The sequence below is a fragment of the Mizuhopecten yessoensis genome, unplaced genomic scaffold, assembly GCF_002113885.1.
Source record: "Mizuhopecten yessoensis strain PY_sf001 unplaced genomic scaffold, ASM211388v2 scaffold1995, whole genome shotgun sequence".
Lineage (NCBI taxonomy): Eukaryota > Metazoa > Mollusca > Bivalvia > Pectinida > Pectinidae > Mizuhopecten > Mizuhopecten yessoensis.
The window spans coordinates 12,313-29,816 of NW_018404325.1; the positions used below are offsets into that span (position 1 = coordinate 12,313).

General features: G+C 36.3%; 1 protein-coding gene across 1 annotated transcript in view; it reads right to left on the reverse strand.

Moving 5' to 3' along the window:
- Positions 1–672: 672 nt before the first annotated feature.
- LOC110444108 overlaps positions 673–17,504 on the reverse strand; it is a gene marked incomplete at its 5' end in the record, with an annotated part of 24,461 nt that continues 7,629 nt past the window's right edge. Inside the window, 4 exons of the mRNA XM_021488524.1 lie at positions 673–1,068; positions 6,416–6,592; positions 15,462–15,545; positions 16,474–16,629. Of these exons, the coding sequence (XP_021344199.1) occupies positions 752–1,068; positions 6,416–6,592; positions 15,462–15,545; positions 16,474–16,629 (734 nt within the window). The remainder of the gene's footprint in view (positions 1,069–6,415; positions 6,593–15,461; positions 15,546–16,473; positions 16,630–17,504) is intronic.

The window sequence follows — 17,504 nt, forward strand, 5'->3', positions numbered from 1 at the left end:
TATCTGGATTCTGTCACAACAAGTTGTTCTTCTTTATTGTATGTGAGTAGGTGGGTGTGGGTGTACGTGTATGTGGAAGTGTGTGTGTGTGTGTGTGTGTGTGGTTGGTTTTGCTGACTTTTTGGATATCATATTCACATTGATATTTCATTGAGAGACAGTATTTAGTGACAGACAAAGTCCATAGCTATGGCGTTTCCTTTCACGACGTAAACAACACACAAATGAGCATACCATGTACGGCGATAGCAAGGAAAGCAATATTGTTTTGGATGTTTTCACTGCGGTTGTATAATGTGCCCGCCTCAAATCATTTTCATTGGTAGCCTTTGACTTTGATTTGTTCTTCATCATTTAAATATGTTTACACATAATATACAGAAAGAAACATGTGCTTATTTTTCACCCCTTTTAGGCTTAAATCCTCATTATCCTTCTTATTGTTAGTGGCTATGTGTTTCATCATGTATTACAAATGTTTTAACAGTACCGGAAATGCCAAAAGTAAACTAAGAATGAATGAATTGGTCCATATAGTGCTATGCATCGTGAGCATCCCGTTCAGAAAATGAAAACGAGAAAGATTTTTCAGAAATGATATTTTTTGGACACTATGCGGCCACTTTATTTAATTTTGAATACATTTTGAATATTATACCGGGTATAAAACGTCAATAACCTACACCAACATTATATCAACAATATCTAAATCAAATCGTGCCATGTTTACCTTTTCAGTACATTCCATCAGTCAGTAGTGAGTCTGTTTGATATGACAAAGCAATTGTTTTTCGAGAATCTCGATCTCTATTTTAAGCTTCTCTTTCTTAAGCTTGGATATTTCCCTTTCGTCATCAAACAGTCGTTGTCTCCCCTTGTAGTACTGTGTCTCCTCTCCGAGCTTAAGAATTTCTTGCATGGTTTTCTCTTTTTCAAGTCGTGGTTCCGTTCGTGATGAACATGCATGTGTATATCGTCCCTTGACCTTGCTAATTGGTTCCCCGTGAGAAACAGGAATACTTGGCACGTGCTGATAGCCTTTCGTCTTTTGCGGTTGGTCAAATTGTCCTAAAATTGAAAAGAGTGCAACATTGATATCAAATAGCTCTAAACTTGTACAGTGTTGTCCTCGTAGGATCATCACATGTCACGATCAGTGTTGTCCTCGTAGGATCATCACCTGTCACGACCAGTGTTGTACTCGTAGGATCATCACCTGTCACGATCAGTGTTGTCATCGTAGGATCATCACATGTCACTACCAGTGTTGTCCTCGTAGGATCTTCACCTGTCACGATCAGTGTTGTCCTCGTAGGATCATCACATGTCACTACCAGTGTTGTCCTCGTAGGATCGTCACCTGTCACGACCAGTGTTGTCCTCGTAGGATCATCACCTGTCACGATCAGTGTTGTCCTCGTAGGATCATCATCTGTCAGGATCAGTGTTGTCCTCGTAGGATCATCACATGTCACGATCCGTGTTGTCCTCGTAGGATCATCACATGACACAATCAGTGCTGTCCTCGTAGGATCATCACATGTCACGGTCAGTGCTGTCCTCGTAGGATCATCACCTGTCACTACCAGTGTTGTCCTCGTAGGATCTTCACCTGTCACGATCAGTGTTGTCCACGTAGGATCATCACCTGTCACGATCAGTATTGTCCTCGTAGGATCATCACCTGTCAAGATCAGTGTTGTCCTCGTAGGATCATCACATGTCACGATCAGTGCTGTCCTCGTAGGATCATCACATGTCACGATCAGCGTTGTCCTCGTAGGATTATCACCTGTCACGATCAGTGTTGTCCTCGTAGGATCATCACCTGTCACGATACATGTGCTGTCCTCGTAGGATCATCACATGACACAATCAGTGCTGTCCTCGTAGGATCCTCCCCTGTCACGATCAGCGTTGTCCTCGTAGGATCATCGCATATCACGATTAGTGTTGTCCTCGTAGGATCATCTCATGTCACGATCAGTGTTGTCCTCGTAGAATCATCACATGTCACGATCAGTGTTGGCCTCGTAGGATCATCACATGTCACGACCAGTGTTGTCCTCGTAGGATCATCCCCTGTCACGATCAGTGTTGTCCTCAAAGGATCATCACCTGTCATGATCAGCGTTGTCCTCGTAGGATTATCCCCTGTCACGATCAGTGTTGTCCTCATAGGATCATCACCTGTCACGATCAGTGTTGTCCACGTAGGATCATCACCTGTCACGAGCAGTGTTGTCCTCATAGGATCATCACCTGTCATGATCAGCGTTGTCCTCGTAGGATCATCACATGACACAATCAGTGCTGTCCTCGTAGGATCCTCCCCTGTCACGATCAGCGTTGTCCTCGCAGGATTATCACCTGTCACGATCAGTGTTGTCCACGTAGGATCATCACCTGTCACGATAAGTGTTGTCCTCGTAGAATCATCACATGTCACGATCAGTGCTGTCCTCTTAGGATCATCACATGTCACGATCAGTGTTCTCCTCGTAGGATCATCACCTGTCACGATACATGTGCTGTCCTCGTAGGATCATCACATGTCACGACCAGTGTTGTCCTCGTAGGATCATCCTAATAAGCATAACCAGATATCATGTACAGTTTTATGTAGAATATCTCCTTAAATAACCAAACGAAAAATTGTTTACCAAAATATAATGGCATGTTCCAACAGTATTTAATCATAAATCAGGACCTTTAGCTTAAAACCCATATTTGATCAACTCAGTGTTAAGAGAAATAGAGGTTACACAACGAGTGGTTGTTGAATATGGTATTTATTTCACTCGAGTTAGTTAATTTTCAAAAGTTACAAAAGACACGAGCTTTTGAAAATTAACTAACGAGAGTGAAATAAATACCATACTCCACAACCACGAGTCGTGTGATCTGTTTCTACCACAACCTCATGATCAGTCGGAAACAACAAACGCACATGTGTTTGTTGACAAGGCTGGCGTAGTGATATGACCGATATGTAAAAAGTCAGCCATTAATATTAAAAAATGGCATTTTTAAAAAAAATCTAATAATTGTCAAAATTAATGTTTCGGCAACGACTTCATGAAAAAATATAATAGATGAACGACTTCAGATATTGGGAGTAGCAGTATTGCATTAATTTATATAAATTAACCACGGACTATATGCGCGTAAGCATATCGTACGAAGTCTGCCTCCCGCCAAGTGACGAAGACGAACTTATCGCTGTTAATGTCCAAAACCATAGGCCTACGTTTCTTAGTGACGGTTCTGTGGTTGACGTTTATAGTGACAGTTCAGCCATAGTCAGACCGTCCAAATAGCGATAACGGGACGTTGGGAAAACGAAATGTTTTCCGACACAGTGAACAGATCTTGTTTTGGTTTCATGACCTGGACACGCGACGGTGTGACGTCGAAACGATATTGAGGGTCTGCAGCAATTTTTTCCTGAAACTAGCGATCAAATCTTTAAGTATCATCTTCTTTTAATATTGCCTTAATAACCCCCTTTTCCGTATAACCACACAAAGTCACCAACATTTGTCGAATGTTCACAGCAGACAACGTAAAAAAACAGATTGTGGCAAAAAGCGCGTGGAAAAAGTCGTCCCGGTCAAAGTTCATCTTATCGACCAATCCAAACTCGTGTAGGTCATATACCACGTGTGGTATATAACTCATACACAGCGTATTGTGGTAGAAAGGGTTCTCCATATATACTGAGCAAAAGATTTAGTACCTATTTTTTACAGGACGTCGAAGTTCCTATTTTGAATAATATTATAATAAATATATTCCAAAATATAAATGCATTAATGGCACACGCCGCAAGTTTAAAATTAAAGGTATAACATAGAAACAGTTACGGCTTTTTTATTGATTGGTGTTTAAGTTAAGGTTATCTAATCAAACAGTTACGGCTTTTATATTGATTGGTGTTTATAGTTAAGGTTATCTAATCAAACAGTTACGGCTTTTATATTGATTGGTGTTTATAGTTAGGGTTATCTAATCAAACAGTTACGGCTTTTATATTGATTGGTGTTTATAGTTAGGGTTATCTAATCAAACAGTTACGGCTTTTATATTGATTGGTGTTTATAGTTAGGGTTATCTAATCAAACAGTTACGGCTTTTATATTGATTGGTGTTTATAGTTAGGGTTATCTAATCAAACAGTTACGGCTTTTATATTGATTGGTGTTTATAGTTAGGGTTATCTAATCAAACAGTTACGGCTTTTATATTGATTGGTGTTTATAGTTAGGGTTATCTAATCAAACAGTTACGGCTTTTATATTGATTGGTGTTTATAGTTAGGGTTATCTAATCAAACAGTTACGGCTTTTATATTGATTGGTGTTTATAGTTAGGGTTATCTAATCAAACAGTTACGGCTTTTATATTGATTGGTGTTTATAGTTAGGGTTATCTAATCAAACAGTTACGGCTTTTATATTGATTGGTGTTTATAGTTAAGGTAATCTAATCAAACAGTTACGGCTTTTATATTGATTGGTGTTTATAGTTAGGGTTATCTAATCAAACAGTTACGGCTTTTATATTAATTGGTGTTTATAGTTAAGGTTATCTAATCGAACAGTTACGGCTTTTATATTGATTGGTGTTTATATTTAAGGTTATCTAATCAAACAGTTACGGCTTTTATATTGATTGGTGTTTATAGTTAAAGTTATCTAATCAAACAGTTACGGCTTTTATATTGATTGATATGTTTTTAGCTACATTGTAATGTTATAATTTGGACATATTCATTTTTAGGCTATTTAAATAGAGTTTTAAGTAGTGTATCACATACTTACTACTAAATTTGCATTTTCCGCCCTATATGATACGACTAAAATCACGTGACCAATATCAGACCGGCCGGTCGGAAAATGCATATCAGGATTTTCGGAACACCTCGTGACTTTTCTGTCCGGAACACATCTGGAGTTATCGTGCCGTTTCTATGCGTGTGCAGCAGACGAGATTCTATGAAAATATGTCGCGTTCGCCTCAAGGTGAGATGATTTTCAACTCGTTGGTAAAGAGGATAATGGAGTTGGACGATCTTATTGACAAACAAAACATGGCGAAGGAACACGACGAAGCAGAGAATGTCGTTTTAACAGAAACTGTCAATGAGGTCAACATATGTCTTCTATATTGTGTAGCTACTCCAGCTCGAAATCGACAATGGCGGCCTCCGTACCTAGTAATCTAGATGACATGCGGATCGATCATCTCAGGAATTGGTAGAGTCAATTTTAAATGATATCGAACACGTATTGCTCCTATTCTGCCCAAAAGAAGACCAGTAATGGTGATGTGGTGTTTAACTATGGTAATAGCAATACAAGAAAACGCATTCGCGTTATTTATGATTCTAATTCTGATTAAATTAATTTGTCATATAGAGTATCAGACCATAAGTGAAGCTGATCAGATGGACATGTGACAGAATCATAAAATGGACATAGGCCATATTATCGGACACCAAGATTAACGTAAACAGACAGTTATTCATATTTCTATTGTTGCAATTGTGTTTTCATTTCATTAAAATGTGTTGATCACCAAAGTTACAATTTGTATTGTATTGTTTCTGTGCGATTTCCCAACCGACACACTAAAATTGGCATTTATTCCACTTTTTTTTTCTAATTTACATTTTCTATCGATGGTCTTTGGTGAAAAATTGCTTGAAATTGAAGTTCGTAATTGATAATTAAAAAAAAATGATCGCCCAATATTTATGTTCACGTATATGATAAACAGAATAAAACATGGTAAAATCCATATCTCATGCCATATCAGCCCTCGACCAATATCAGACCTCGGGCTAAAGCCATCGGTCTGATATTGGGTCCTCGTGCTGATATGGCATGTGATATGGATTTTACAATGTAATCATCTCTATGTATTCTATGACTATTTTTGTTTTGCATAGAAACATCCAAGCCTTTCTCGTTTATTGCACAGACATTTTCCTCATGCAGACAGAATGTATTCCCAGCATAGTGTACGACATTCATTTGATGATACTCGTAATCAAAATTACAGTTTTTGGTTTAACGACAGAGACATATGGTAACACACAATGCATCTACGACAGGTAAACAATGCTGTCTGTCTTGTGTAATAGGGAAACAAGGCGTTCTGATGAGGCTTTTATATTTTCCTTGAAAGAGATGCCAGCTGGTAGCTGCTTGAAGAAGAAAAATAGAAATATCGTTGTATGTCTCAAAAGTGTGTCTTTGTTAATTGCTTGACATGATTTGAAGTACTCGTTTCATCTCATTAAAAACAATCAGTTTTATATCTCAACATGGTATGTGTCATCTATCTTTATAGTCGAATTAATTACTTGTTATTATTATTTTTGTGATTGAATACATATTGTTTATATTACCGTCCATCTGTAGCCCCTCTAACTCCTTGGTGGACTCCCTAACCTTGCCAGATTGGTGCTCGTATGTTCCAGAAGTCGAACCAAAGGTTGGATGATCTAATGGTACATGTTTTGGTGACATCAGTTGTGTGTCATCGCATGGTTTTGGCATTCTAATGGAGTCAAGTTTATCCTTAGCTATTTTGAAATAAAATGAAAATATCATTAACGATTATCAATAGGTCTGTACCTGTGCTTATACATTACACAGATGTTACATGTATGTTTAATGTAAGGAACAAAGACCTTGTGTTTGCTATGGTATAGTTTGTACCTCTATATACATGTATGTAAACGTTTCATTTTGATTTTAAACGAACTAACAAGGTTCATCCTTTGTCACATTTTACTTACCTTCGCTTCTTTCATGATTCCATGTACATTTAATAGTAAAATTAACCAGCTACCTTTTAGTCATTATCTTTAACAAACAATAAGACATTATACACAAATTGTAGTGTGCCTATATAATTTGAATAATAACTCTATGTTCACTATACATGTATTGTGCTCTTATTGCAGGGAAACACTTTTTTCCAATGATTAGTAATCATGATGTTCGACGGGGAAGTCCAAGTGATACAACTTAATAGCGAGCACTCCCGGCCGATCGCGAAACAGGTGTAATACCTGTCTGTGATAATAGAGGGGCCCGTGAGAGCGTAGCTATCCCTATAGGTAACAAGTTTGTAGAAAAATAAAGATCATTCACAATACCTATGGAACTGAAATACTTGTCTTAACATGGCCGCCAGTCGCACGCGCTGTAGTATCTGTCATCTTGATAGTCTCGTTCAACCAGTCGCTTGATCACCTGTTCGGCGTAGCTTGCGTAGACAACAAGAGTCTTGTTGAACGAGACTACACTCTTGACCTCGAAACAAGTTCTCGAACAAACGTTACATTTTTGTAAGGTTTGAAACTTATATCTGACTATAGGATACTTAAATATTTGATACTTTCCTGTTAAAGATGTAAATTCTCTTGACAAACCGGCTACATTGCTCTAGTTCTGAATAAACAAATTACCATTGATTTGATTGTTCGAAAAATTATTGAGTCGTCTGCAGTGGTATATATTTAGAAAACGGAATATCAACAAAACAACGTGCTGGTTGTCAACAAAAAGGGAGTTAATCACATTATCAGGTTTATCACAGTGACGCCAAATGATAGGATTAAAAAAAAAACCATACAGGTATTTTTATAAGAATTTAGGCATTCTATTTTTTGATATTTTGCACGAAAAAAACATAGAAGAAAAAATTGAATCCATGGATAACAATTTCATTTTTGATATACAACTGTATTAGTTTGTTGCACATCAACTCTAGTGGTGGGTGATATGTCAATCGCTAACCCCAAGTTTTGGGTGACATACGGACATGTACATTACCATAAACTTACACAAATTCAATCCCCTTTTGATGCACAAATCTAAAATGCATCATATAAAAATCATGTGAATTGTACGATGTTTCAAATAAATTATCTTGGGATGTCATTTCAAACTGAACATACAGATGTACATCAAGTGTTTTAAGAACTATTTAATTGATGACTACTTAATGATCTACTATTTCATCCTTGCCTATTCCACTGTCTTTAGCACTGTAGTACATAGTATATTTGGATACATTTTTCAATATGTTTCATATATGTTTAAATTCCTCATGGAGAGAAGATTAACATGCATCCCTGTACACATTATTTCACTGTATTGTTGGGTGATATGTCGATCGCAAACCCATAGATGTTGTGTAACACATGGACCTTTTTTATAATCTTATAATTTCCACAAACAGATAAACATGATAGACTTCTACTTAATTAATTAACTGTAGGTATCAAAATTTCGAATGTTTACACATAAAAAGCACAAATATTGTAAAATACTATTCATAAATTCAAAATGGATTCAAGAAGTGAAAAATTAAATACTTATTTAGAGTCTAATAAACCTTTCGTATTCTCACATAAATGTCACGTCATCATACGCCTAGGCGGGAAAACTTCAAAATATCAAACATATTGTCAGCCAATAAAGCGACAACATCACATATTCTGATAAACTGCGCAGATTTTGGATTGTCCTTGCTGCAGGCATTTGTAATTTAACAAATACAATTACTCATTCCGGTGGAACTGAGATAGAGCATGTTAGATCCACGGTAAATGGAGTTTATCATTTCTGAATTTAAAGATATTTCAAATTATTTTCAGTCACTTGAAAATGTTTTTTTGAAAATCACATGTATTCCATCTGTTTCTCTTGAAAAAATCTTGATTTCAATACATTGAAACGAAAACTACAGTATGTTATGTATTCCAAAGAGGAATGACAACTACAGCAAAAACACCTAGAGGAAGATTTGAAAACTAGTAACTCTGCATTACTTGCTTTTACCACACCTGTGAGGTGGGATCGTGACCTTTTATTATGTTCCACAAAGAAACGTGGTAGAAAAAGACAATACATAAAAATATATGAAGACATCATGCAAAAATGTGTATGATGGAGTCCATTCTAATGATGTGCTGCCAAATAAATTGTATTATTTCATGTGTTTGTCCATTGCTAGTGACATATACGTGCAGTGAGTGTGTATATATATAAGTGCGGTGAGTGTATATATATATAAGTGCGGTGGGTGTGATATATACAAGTGCGATGGGTGTGTATATATATAAGTGCGATGGGTGTGTATATATAAGTGCGGTGGATGTGAATATATATAAGTGCGGTGAGTGTGTATATATATAAGTGCGGTGGGTGTGATATATACAAGTGCGATGGGTGCGTATATATATAAGTGCGATGGGTGTGTATATATAAGTGCTGTGGATGTGAATATATATAAGTGCGGTGGGTGTGTATATATATAAGTGCGGTGGGGGTGTATATATATAAGTGCGGTGGATGTGAATATATATAAGTGCGGTGGGTGTGTATATATATAAGTGCGGTGGATGTGAATATATAAGTGCGGTGGGTGTGTATATATATATAAAAGTGCGGTGGGTGTGTATATATATATAAGTGTGGTGAGTGTGTATATATATAAGTGCGGTGGGTGTGTGTATATATATAAGCGTGGTGGGTGTATATATATATAAGTGCGGTGAGTGTGTATATATAAAAGTGCGGTGGGTGTGTATATATATATATAAGTGTGGTGAGTGTGTATATATATAAGTGCGGTGAGTGTGTATATATATAAGTGCGGTGGGTGTGTATATATATAAGTGCGGTGGATGTGTATATATATAAGTGCGATGGGTGTGTATATATATAAATGCAATGGGTGTGTATATATATAAGTGTGGTGGGTGTATATATATATAAGTGCAGTGAGTGTGTATATATATAAGTGCGGTGAGTGTATATATATAAGTGCGGTGAGTGTGTATATATATAAGTGCGGGGAGTGTATATATATATAAGTGCGGTGGGGGTGTATATATAAAAGTGCGGTGGGTGTGTATATATATAAATGCGGTGAGTGTGTATATATATAAGTGCGGTGGATGTGTATATATATAAGTGCGATGTGTGTGTATATATAAGTGCGATGGGTGTGTATATATATAAGTGTGGTGGGTGTATATATATATATAAGTGCAGTGAGTGTGTATATATATATAAGTGCGGTGGGTGTGTATATATATATATAAGTGCGGTGAGTGTGTATATATATAAGTGCGCGAGTGTGTATATATATAAGTGCGGTGAGTGTATATATATAAATGCGGTGAGTGTGTATATATATAAGTGCGGTGAGTGTATATATATATAAGTGCGGTGGGGGTGTATATATAAAAGTGCGATGGGTGTGTATATTTATAAGTGCGATGGGTGTGTATATATAAGTGCGGTGGATGTGAATATATATAAGTGCGGTGGGTGTGTATATATATATAAGTGCGATGGGTGTGTATATATATAAGTGCGGTGAGTGTGTATATATATAAGTGCGGTGGATGTGTATATATATAAGTGCGATGGGTGTAGTGCGGTGAGTGTATATATATATAAGTGCGGTGGGGGTGTATATATAAAAGTGCGATGGGTGTGTATATTTATAAGTGCGATGGGGGTGTATATATAAGGGCGGTGGATGTGAATATATATAAGTGCGGTGGGTGTGTATATATATATATAAGTGCGGTGAGTGTGTATATATATAAGTGCGGTCGGTGTATATATAAGTGTGGTGGGTGTATATATATATAAGTGCGGTAAGTGTATATATATATAAGTGCGGTGGGTGTATATATATATAAATGCGGTGAGTGTGTATATATATATATAAGTGCGGTGGGTGTGTTTATATATAAGTGCGGGGGGGGTATATATATATAAGTGCGGGGAGTGTGTATATATAAGTGCGGAGAGTGTGTATATATATTATATATAAGTGCGATTGGTGTGTATATATATATAAGTGCTGTGAGTGTGTATATATGTAAGTGCGGTGGATGTGAATATATATCAGTGCGGTGGGTGTGTTTATATATAAGTGCGGTAAGTGTATATATATATTATAAGTGCGGTGAGTGTATATATATATAAGTGCGGTGGGGGTGTTTATATATAAGTGCGATGGGTGTGTATATATATAAGTGCGATGGGTGTGTATATATAAGGGCGGTGGATGTGAATATATATAAGTGCGGTGGGTGTGTATATATATAAGTGCGGTGAGTGTGTATATATATAAGTGCGGTGGGAGTGTATATATATATATGTAAGTGCGGCGAGTGTGTATATATATAAGTGCGGTGAGTGTATATATATAAGTGCGGTTAGTGTGTATATATATAAGTGCGGTGGGTGTGTGTATATATATAAGTGTGGTGGGTGTATATATATATATAAGTGGGGTGAGTGTGTATATATATAAGTGCGGTGGGTGTGTATATATATATACGTGTGATGTGTCTGTATATGTATAAGTGCGGTGAGTGTGTATATATATAAGTGCGGTGGGTGTTTATATATAAGTGCGGTGAGTGTGTATATATATAAGTGCGGTGGGTGTGTATATATATAAGTGCGGTGAGTGACATGCCAGTCTCTAAATGCACGTTTTAACTCAACTGAGCCAGGGAACTTCCTGCTCAAAGTTTGTCACCCATTTCTTTATTTTTGTGTTAGTAATAAACTTTTAACATGTTTGAAATTCTCAAGAACTTAAGACAATTTTTAACCAATCTTGGTCAAAAAACATTCTTGGGTTATTTTGTATAAATTTTAGATATAATTCCATATGTATATTTATTTCATCATGAATTGAGCTAAATATCCTATCATTTTGTCAATTTTTGTGGAGATACATATATCAAATACTTATACATGTTATAACAACAAGAACAACCTGGAAAGGAAGCATGTTAATTTTGTGTTTGAACTTGTTGATGATAACCTTTTTTTATGTAAATGTACAAATGCAGTTTACTCAATTGGTTTCCTGTAGCAATTGAAACTCTCTAATCATACAAATTGCTTTCATCCTGTCTGCATCCTACCTTCATCCTGCCTTTATCGATCTTTCAATATGTTAACAGGCATTTCATTCTGATTCAGCGACAATTTTCAAGAGACCTAGCTATACAAGTTTTTCCAGTTTTCCATCAAATTCAAAGTCAAGAAAAAATGAATCCGGAGGTTTTCAAGTTAAAAAAATTTGATATAATCATAATAACTTAAAACAAATGCATTATATACACTATATGTATTTTAAGAATTATATTTTTTTTTTCTTTTTTGGAGGGGGCTTTATGGCCCCTACTGTGTGTATAGCCACTGCTATAGTACACTACAATCAAGAAAGGAGACTTAATTGTAATATACACTGTTTAGCTATATACATGAAGGTCTGATTTAATAAGTTAATATATCACTCAATGCTTGAAAGAGTGCAGTACCGATAGTCCGATACATTTACAGCCTGGCTCCGCCCTCACTAACGGTCGTGCCGTAAAACATATTAAATAAAAGTGTAATATGTGTCTGTGATATAAAATACAAGTATAATACCTGTAAGGGATACTAAATACAAGTGTAATACCTGTCTGTGATAAAAATACATGTGTAATACCTGTCTGTGATAATAAATTAGTGTTTTACTTTTGTTTTCAAATAAATGCATCAAAATATGAGAATATCCTCAATAACCAAATGCTTTCACTTTAATATATATAATTATAAACACTTTTACCTGTTTGACTCCGCATTTTCTTCAATAAAAGCGTAATACATGAACTGCAGCAGGGAATCGGAGAAAGTAATCATCCTTCATGTAAAGTACCATAACGCCTTCGGAAACTCATGTTTTCCATTAGGAACAAAAAATACGAAACTAAAAAAGCTGAATTCTACACATTGCCTTTAATTTTGTTGGACGGGAAGTCGACGTCCAGTGGTGAAACCGGAAGTGTATCCTTGAAGCAAAAACAATTGTGTTTCAACCCATACCTGAACATCTTCATATAATGAAACAGTCCTCTTGTTTACTAGTTAGTTTAGATAAAAATTAATATACATTCTGAGTGAAAACAAATCTATCATATAAATTATGATACTAGTAGCCATGAAACTTCGTTGAGAGATATAATCATGCTAAGACATCACAAACACCTCACACTCCATCGGCTTCCATCGGTTACTTCCGGAAGGATGAAAATCACCAGGAAATCAAGGAACTGATGTCCGTTGCATTTATCTATCTGTCGGTGCTTCATGACTTTTTTTTTTATTTCAGTTTTGCCATAGGCACAAAAAGTTAAAATGCGGATATTTTCTGAAGATCCTTTTTGTCATCAACCAGGTTCTGTTAATATTTCTACCGGGAGATATCTTCAAAAAGAGCCGGCATTAAACCAACAGGTCAACGTGTACATTTAATTTGCATCGTCTAAAATTTTATCAGCTTTTGATATCCATTTGTTGAGAATATGAACGAAATAATTAACATTTTTGAAAGTCTGGTTATAGTCTTTACATAATTTATGTATGCATTAACACTCATAACAGAAACAATGGATAGTTCAATTATGTCGAAATCAACAATAATTGTCCAGACAGTCAACCCGACTTCAACGCCCTTTTCAGCAACGTATTATTTTTTTCACAAAATATGTAATATGTACTTTTTTCTATAGCTTTTTTTCCCAACTTATATCAATCATTTTTTTGTGCCCTGACGAAAGCACGCAGAGAATTTAATTCTCAGTGTGGGAGGAAGATGGAGAATCCGGAGGAAACCTGTGTGGTCGGGCAGGTAACCGTGATTAAATCCGGCTACCTTGGTGAAGACGAGCGCACTATCCACTGCGCCACCCGACCAATCATATACGTTACGCACAAAAATAAAATAAAAATATCGACTGAAGCTTTGACTGGAAGAAAATGGCGTCATTGATGCAATTTTTTTTTTGTGAATACATGTTTACCAATCATCAATGATACAAAAAAAACTACATACAGGAGACCGGGGCAAGTTCGGCCACCCCTGATATTTTTGTTTTTGAGCTTATATTTACAACTGTAACGATCTTAGCAGTTTAGTTGGCTGGGCATTCACAAGAAAAAATGGTGAGGAAAACTCTCATGTAAAATTTCTAAACAGAAGAAAATTACTTTTGAGAGGGTAGAAAGAAAACCATGATCTCGCTTCTAGTTATGTAAACTTTCTGTAAACGGAATTGCTACTTTTTTACTGTCAAACGTGTAATACACTGACAGCTTCAAATGCTATAAATAAAAGCCAAGCCAAGCACTTACTACCATATTGCTGTACGATTAGAGTTTATTGAAATATCAATTTGGGCCCGGACAGGTTTGGCTAACGATACCGTGGAAAGTATGACACATGTAACACATATAAAGTCGTAAAATTGGCGGTAAAATCTAACGTTGCATGCTTTATGACGTCATAATTTTACTCGAATGCCTGTCCAAACTTATCCAATGGCAGGGCTCGTTCGGCCGTTCGATCTTCCGACAGGGAAAATTGAATAATGTTCAAAAACGGACGTGCTGCCATACTTTCCAGAACTGACTTTAATAAAAAATGGGCTGTTCTCCCCTATTGTTGTGTGGGTCTTAATTCATTAGAGCTTATATTTGTTTTATTGTTTTTCCTCCATTAGCCGACTTTGAATAAAGTTATCTTATTTCATTCTGAAAACAGTATTCTGAATCAGTAAGTATGAGAGATCAACAAAAGCTCTTTTCATATCAAATGAGAGAAAAATCGTGTTTCTGTATGTATCCATATCACAAGGGCACTGGAAGGTAGCGCAGGCTCCGGGCAGGCAGTGACAGACTGCTTTTCTAACCTGACTCTAATGTTCAGGACACGGTGCAATACCTGACTTGATTTTGCGGTCCTCAAACAGATTTCTTAACCTCTGAGTGTTACTTCACCAATTTTTAATGTTAAGGATAACTTATAATATCTCACTTGAGTTTTTAAGTCCCGAAAAAATTGGTTCCATGTATATTGTTGATATATATAATTTGACTTTACCGACATACACGTTGAAACACATAATGTACTGTCTGACATAGATATAATTAACCAAGCAGGTGTACACTCTTCTTTAATATCGAAACACTATGCCCAGCAGTACATGAGAACTGACACCATTAATGTTATACATTTCTAAAAAAAAACTTGACGCTTATTCATTACTTAATAAAGTGATAACGTATCCGATCACTCAAATCATGATTATGTACCCATCAATTAATGTACTGATTACGTACCCAATCACTTAATGTACTGATTACGTACCCAATCACTTAATATATTGATTTACGTATCTAAATACTTAATGTACTAATAACGGACCCAATCACTGATTGTACTAATTACGGACGCTATTTATCGTGTTGTGTTCCATGTATATCATACATTTTCTATAGACCCTTTCTCTATGTAATGTTCACGTTTGCACTTTGTTATATCGTGTAGCGTTTCCTAATCCTACCGATTCATACCTTTCTGTTTCAGAATCATGTACTGCTTTCGGGCCTCCTCTACGGATCTTTCGAGTGCTGGGTTGTTTACGAGTGACCGATAACCTATGGACAACAAAACAATATAGATAATGAGTTATTGGTTACAAAGTGTTAAAGAAGAGAATTATTATTTCAATTAAGTGGATTGTGTCGCAAATAAATGCGTATACCAAATATAAGCTACATATGAATAGGAATACAATCTTTAAAGCGGCACAGGACACTTTAATCGTCACTACATATAACTGAACCGTACGAAACTGCTCAATTTTTTAACGCTACGCTTCTCAGCAAATCAGATAGAACATAAAATGCTCGTAGGGCTCTTTTACACATGAGAAATGACGACAGGGTGCAGCTGAGGAGGAGGATGGGAAAAGTGGCGAATGACAAAGACAGCATTATGAAATGTAATAAATCAACAGTGTAATAAGAGACATGTGACATGGTAAGTTTTGAACAAGGTAAATTACAAAACACAACCTGCAACGATTTCATTATTTATTATATGAACAGCAATGTATGTTTTTGTGATTTTTTGCATAATACATCTGCATTGGAAAATCTATGACATCATCACTACGTTAAGTATCAAAATATAGGATTAATTGTTCATGTCATCAGTTTGAGGTCCCAACCAGGTATTAGATATCTCAAGTGATTGCAATATAATCACTAATGTGAAATACCTGTCATAACATGACAACACGTGAAGGCACCAAAATATTGTATTAAAGCAACGTAATGGTTGTGGTCCCTCGAGATTCGTTATAATCCTTTTTTTTTTGCAAATCTGCCAACACATAACAAATATCTCATCAATCTGATACCCTTGCGGTGTAATCATGGCTGTATTCATGATAACCATTCGTTGAGCTAATAGTAGGTCTGTCAAGCTGCCAGACGGATCGGAGTGAAAAACATATTACAAAACGAGCCTTTCATCAGAAACGAGGACATGAAAAAAAGAGGCAAGAAATGTTGATCTCACCCAATGGCGTGTCGCCTCCTTCTGCATTTGGCGATGTGACTTCTCTAGCAGAGTATGACTCCCCGGTCGTCATTTCTGACCCTACCATATGCAAATCGCTTTGGTCATCAGAGGCCATATCCATGGTACAAGCAGGTGCATCGTCTATCTCGCTATCTGCTTATAATACAACAGTAAACCAAAATCATCAGTCAAGCGCTATAGTAGTCATAAAACATCAGTCAAGTGGTACAGTAGTCATAAATCATCAGTCAATCTCTACAGTAGTCATAAATCATCAGTCAAGTGGTACAGTAGTCATAAATCATCAGTCAAGTGGTAGAGTAGTCATAAATCATCAGTCAATCTCTACAGTAGTCATATATCATCAGTCAAGTGGTACAGTAGTCATAAATCATCAGTCAAGTGGTACAGTAGTCATAACTCATCAGTCAAGTGGTACAGTAGTCAAAAATCATCAGTCTAGTGGTACAGTAGTCGTAAATCATCAGTCAATCTCTACAGTAGTCATAACTCATCAGTCAAGCGCTATAGTAGTCATAAATCATTAGTCAAGCGGTACAGTAGTCATAAATCATCAGTCAATCTCTACAGTAGTCATAAATCATCAGTCAAGCGGTACAGTAGTCATAAATCATCAGTCAAGTGGTACAGTAGTCATAAATCATCAGTCAAGCGGTACAGTAGTCATAAATCATCAGTCAATCTCTAGAGTAGTCATAAATCACCAGTCAAGTGGTACAGTAGTCATAAAACATCAGTCAAGCGGTACAGTAGTCATAAATCATCAGTCAAGCGGTACAGTAGTCATAACTCATCAGTCAAGCGTTACAGGAGTCATAAATCATCAGTCAAGCGGGACAGTAGTCATAAATCATCAGTCAATCTCTACAGTAGTCATAAATTACCAGTCAAGTGGTACAGCAGTCATAAATCATCAGTCAAGTGGTACAGTAGTCATAACTCATCAGTCAAGCGGTACAGTAGTCATAAATCATCAGTCAAGTGGTACAGTAGTCATAAATCATCAG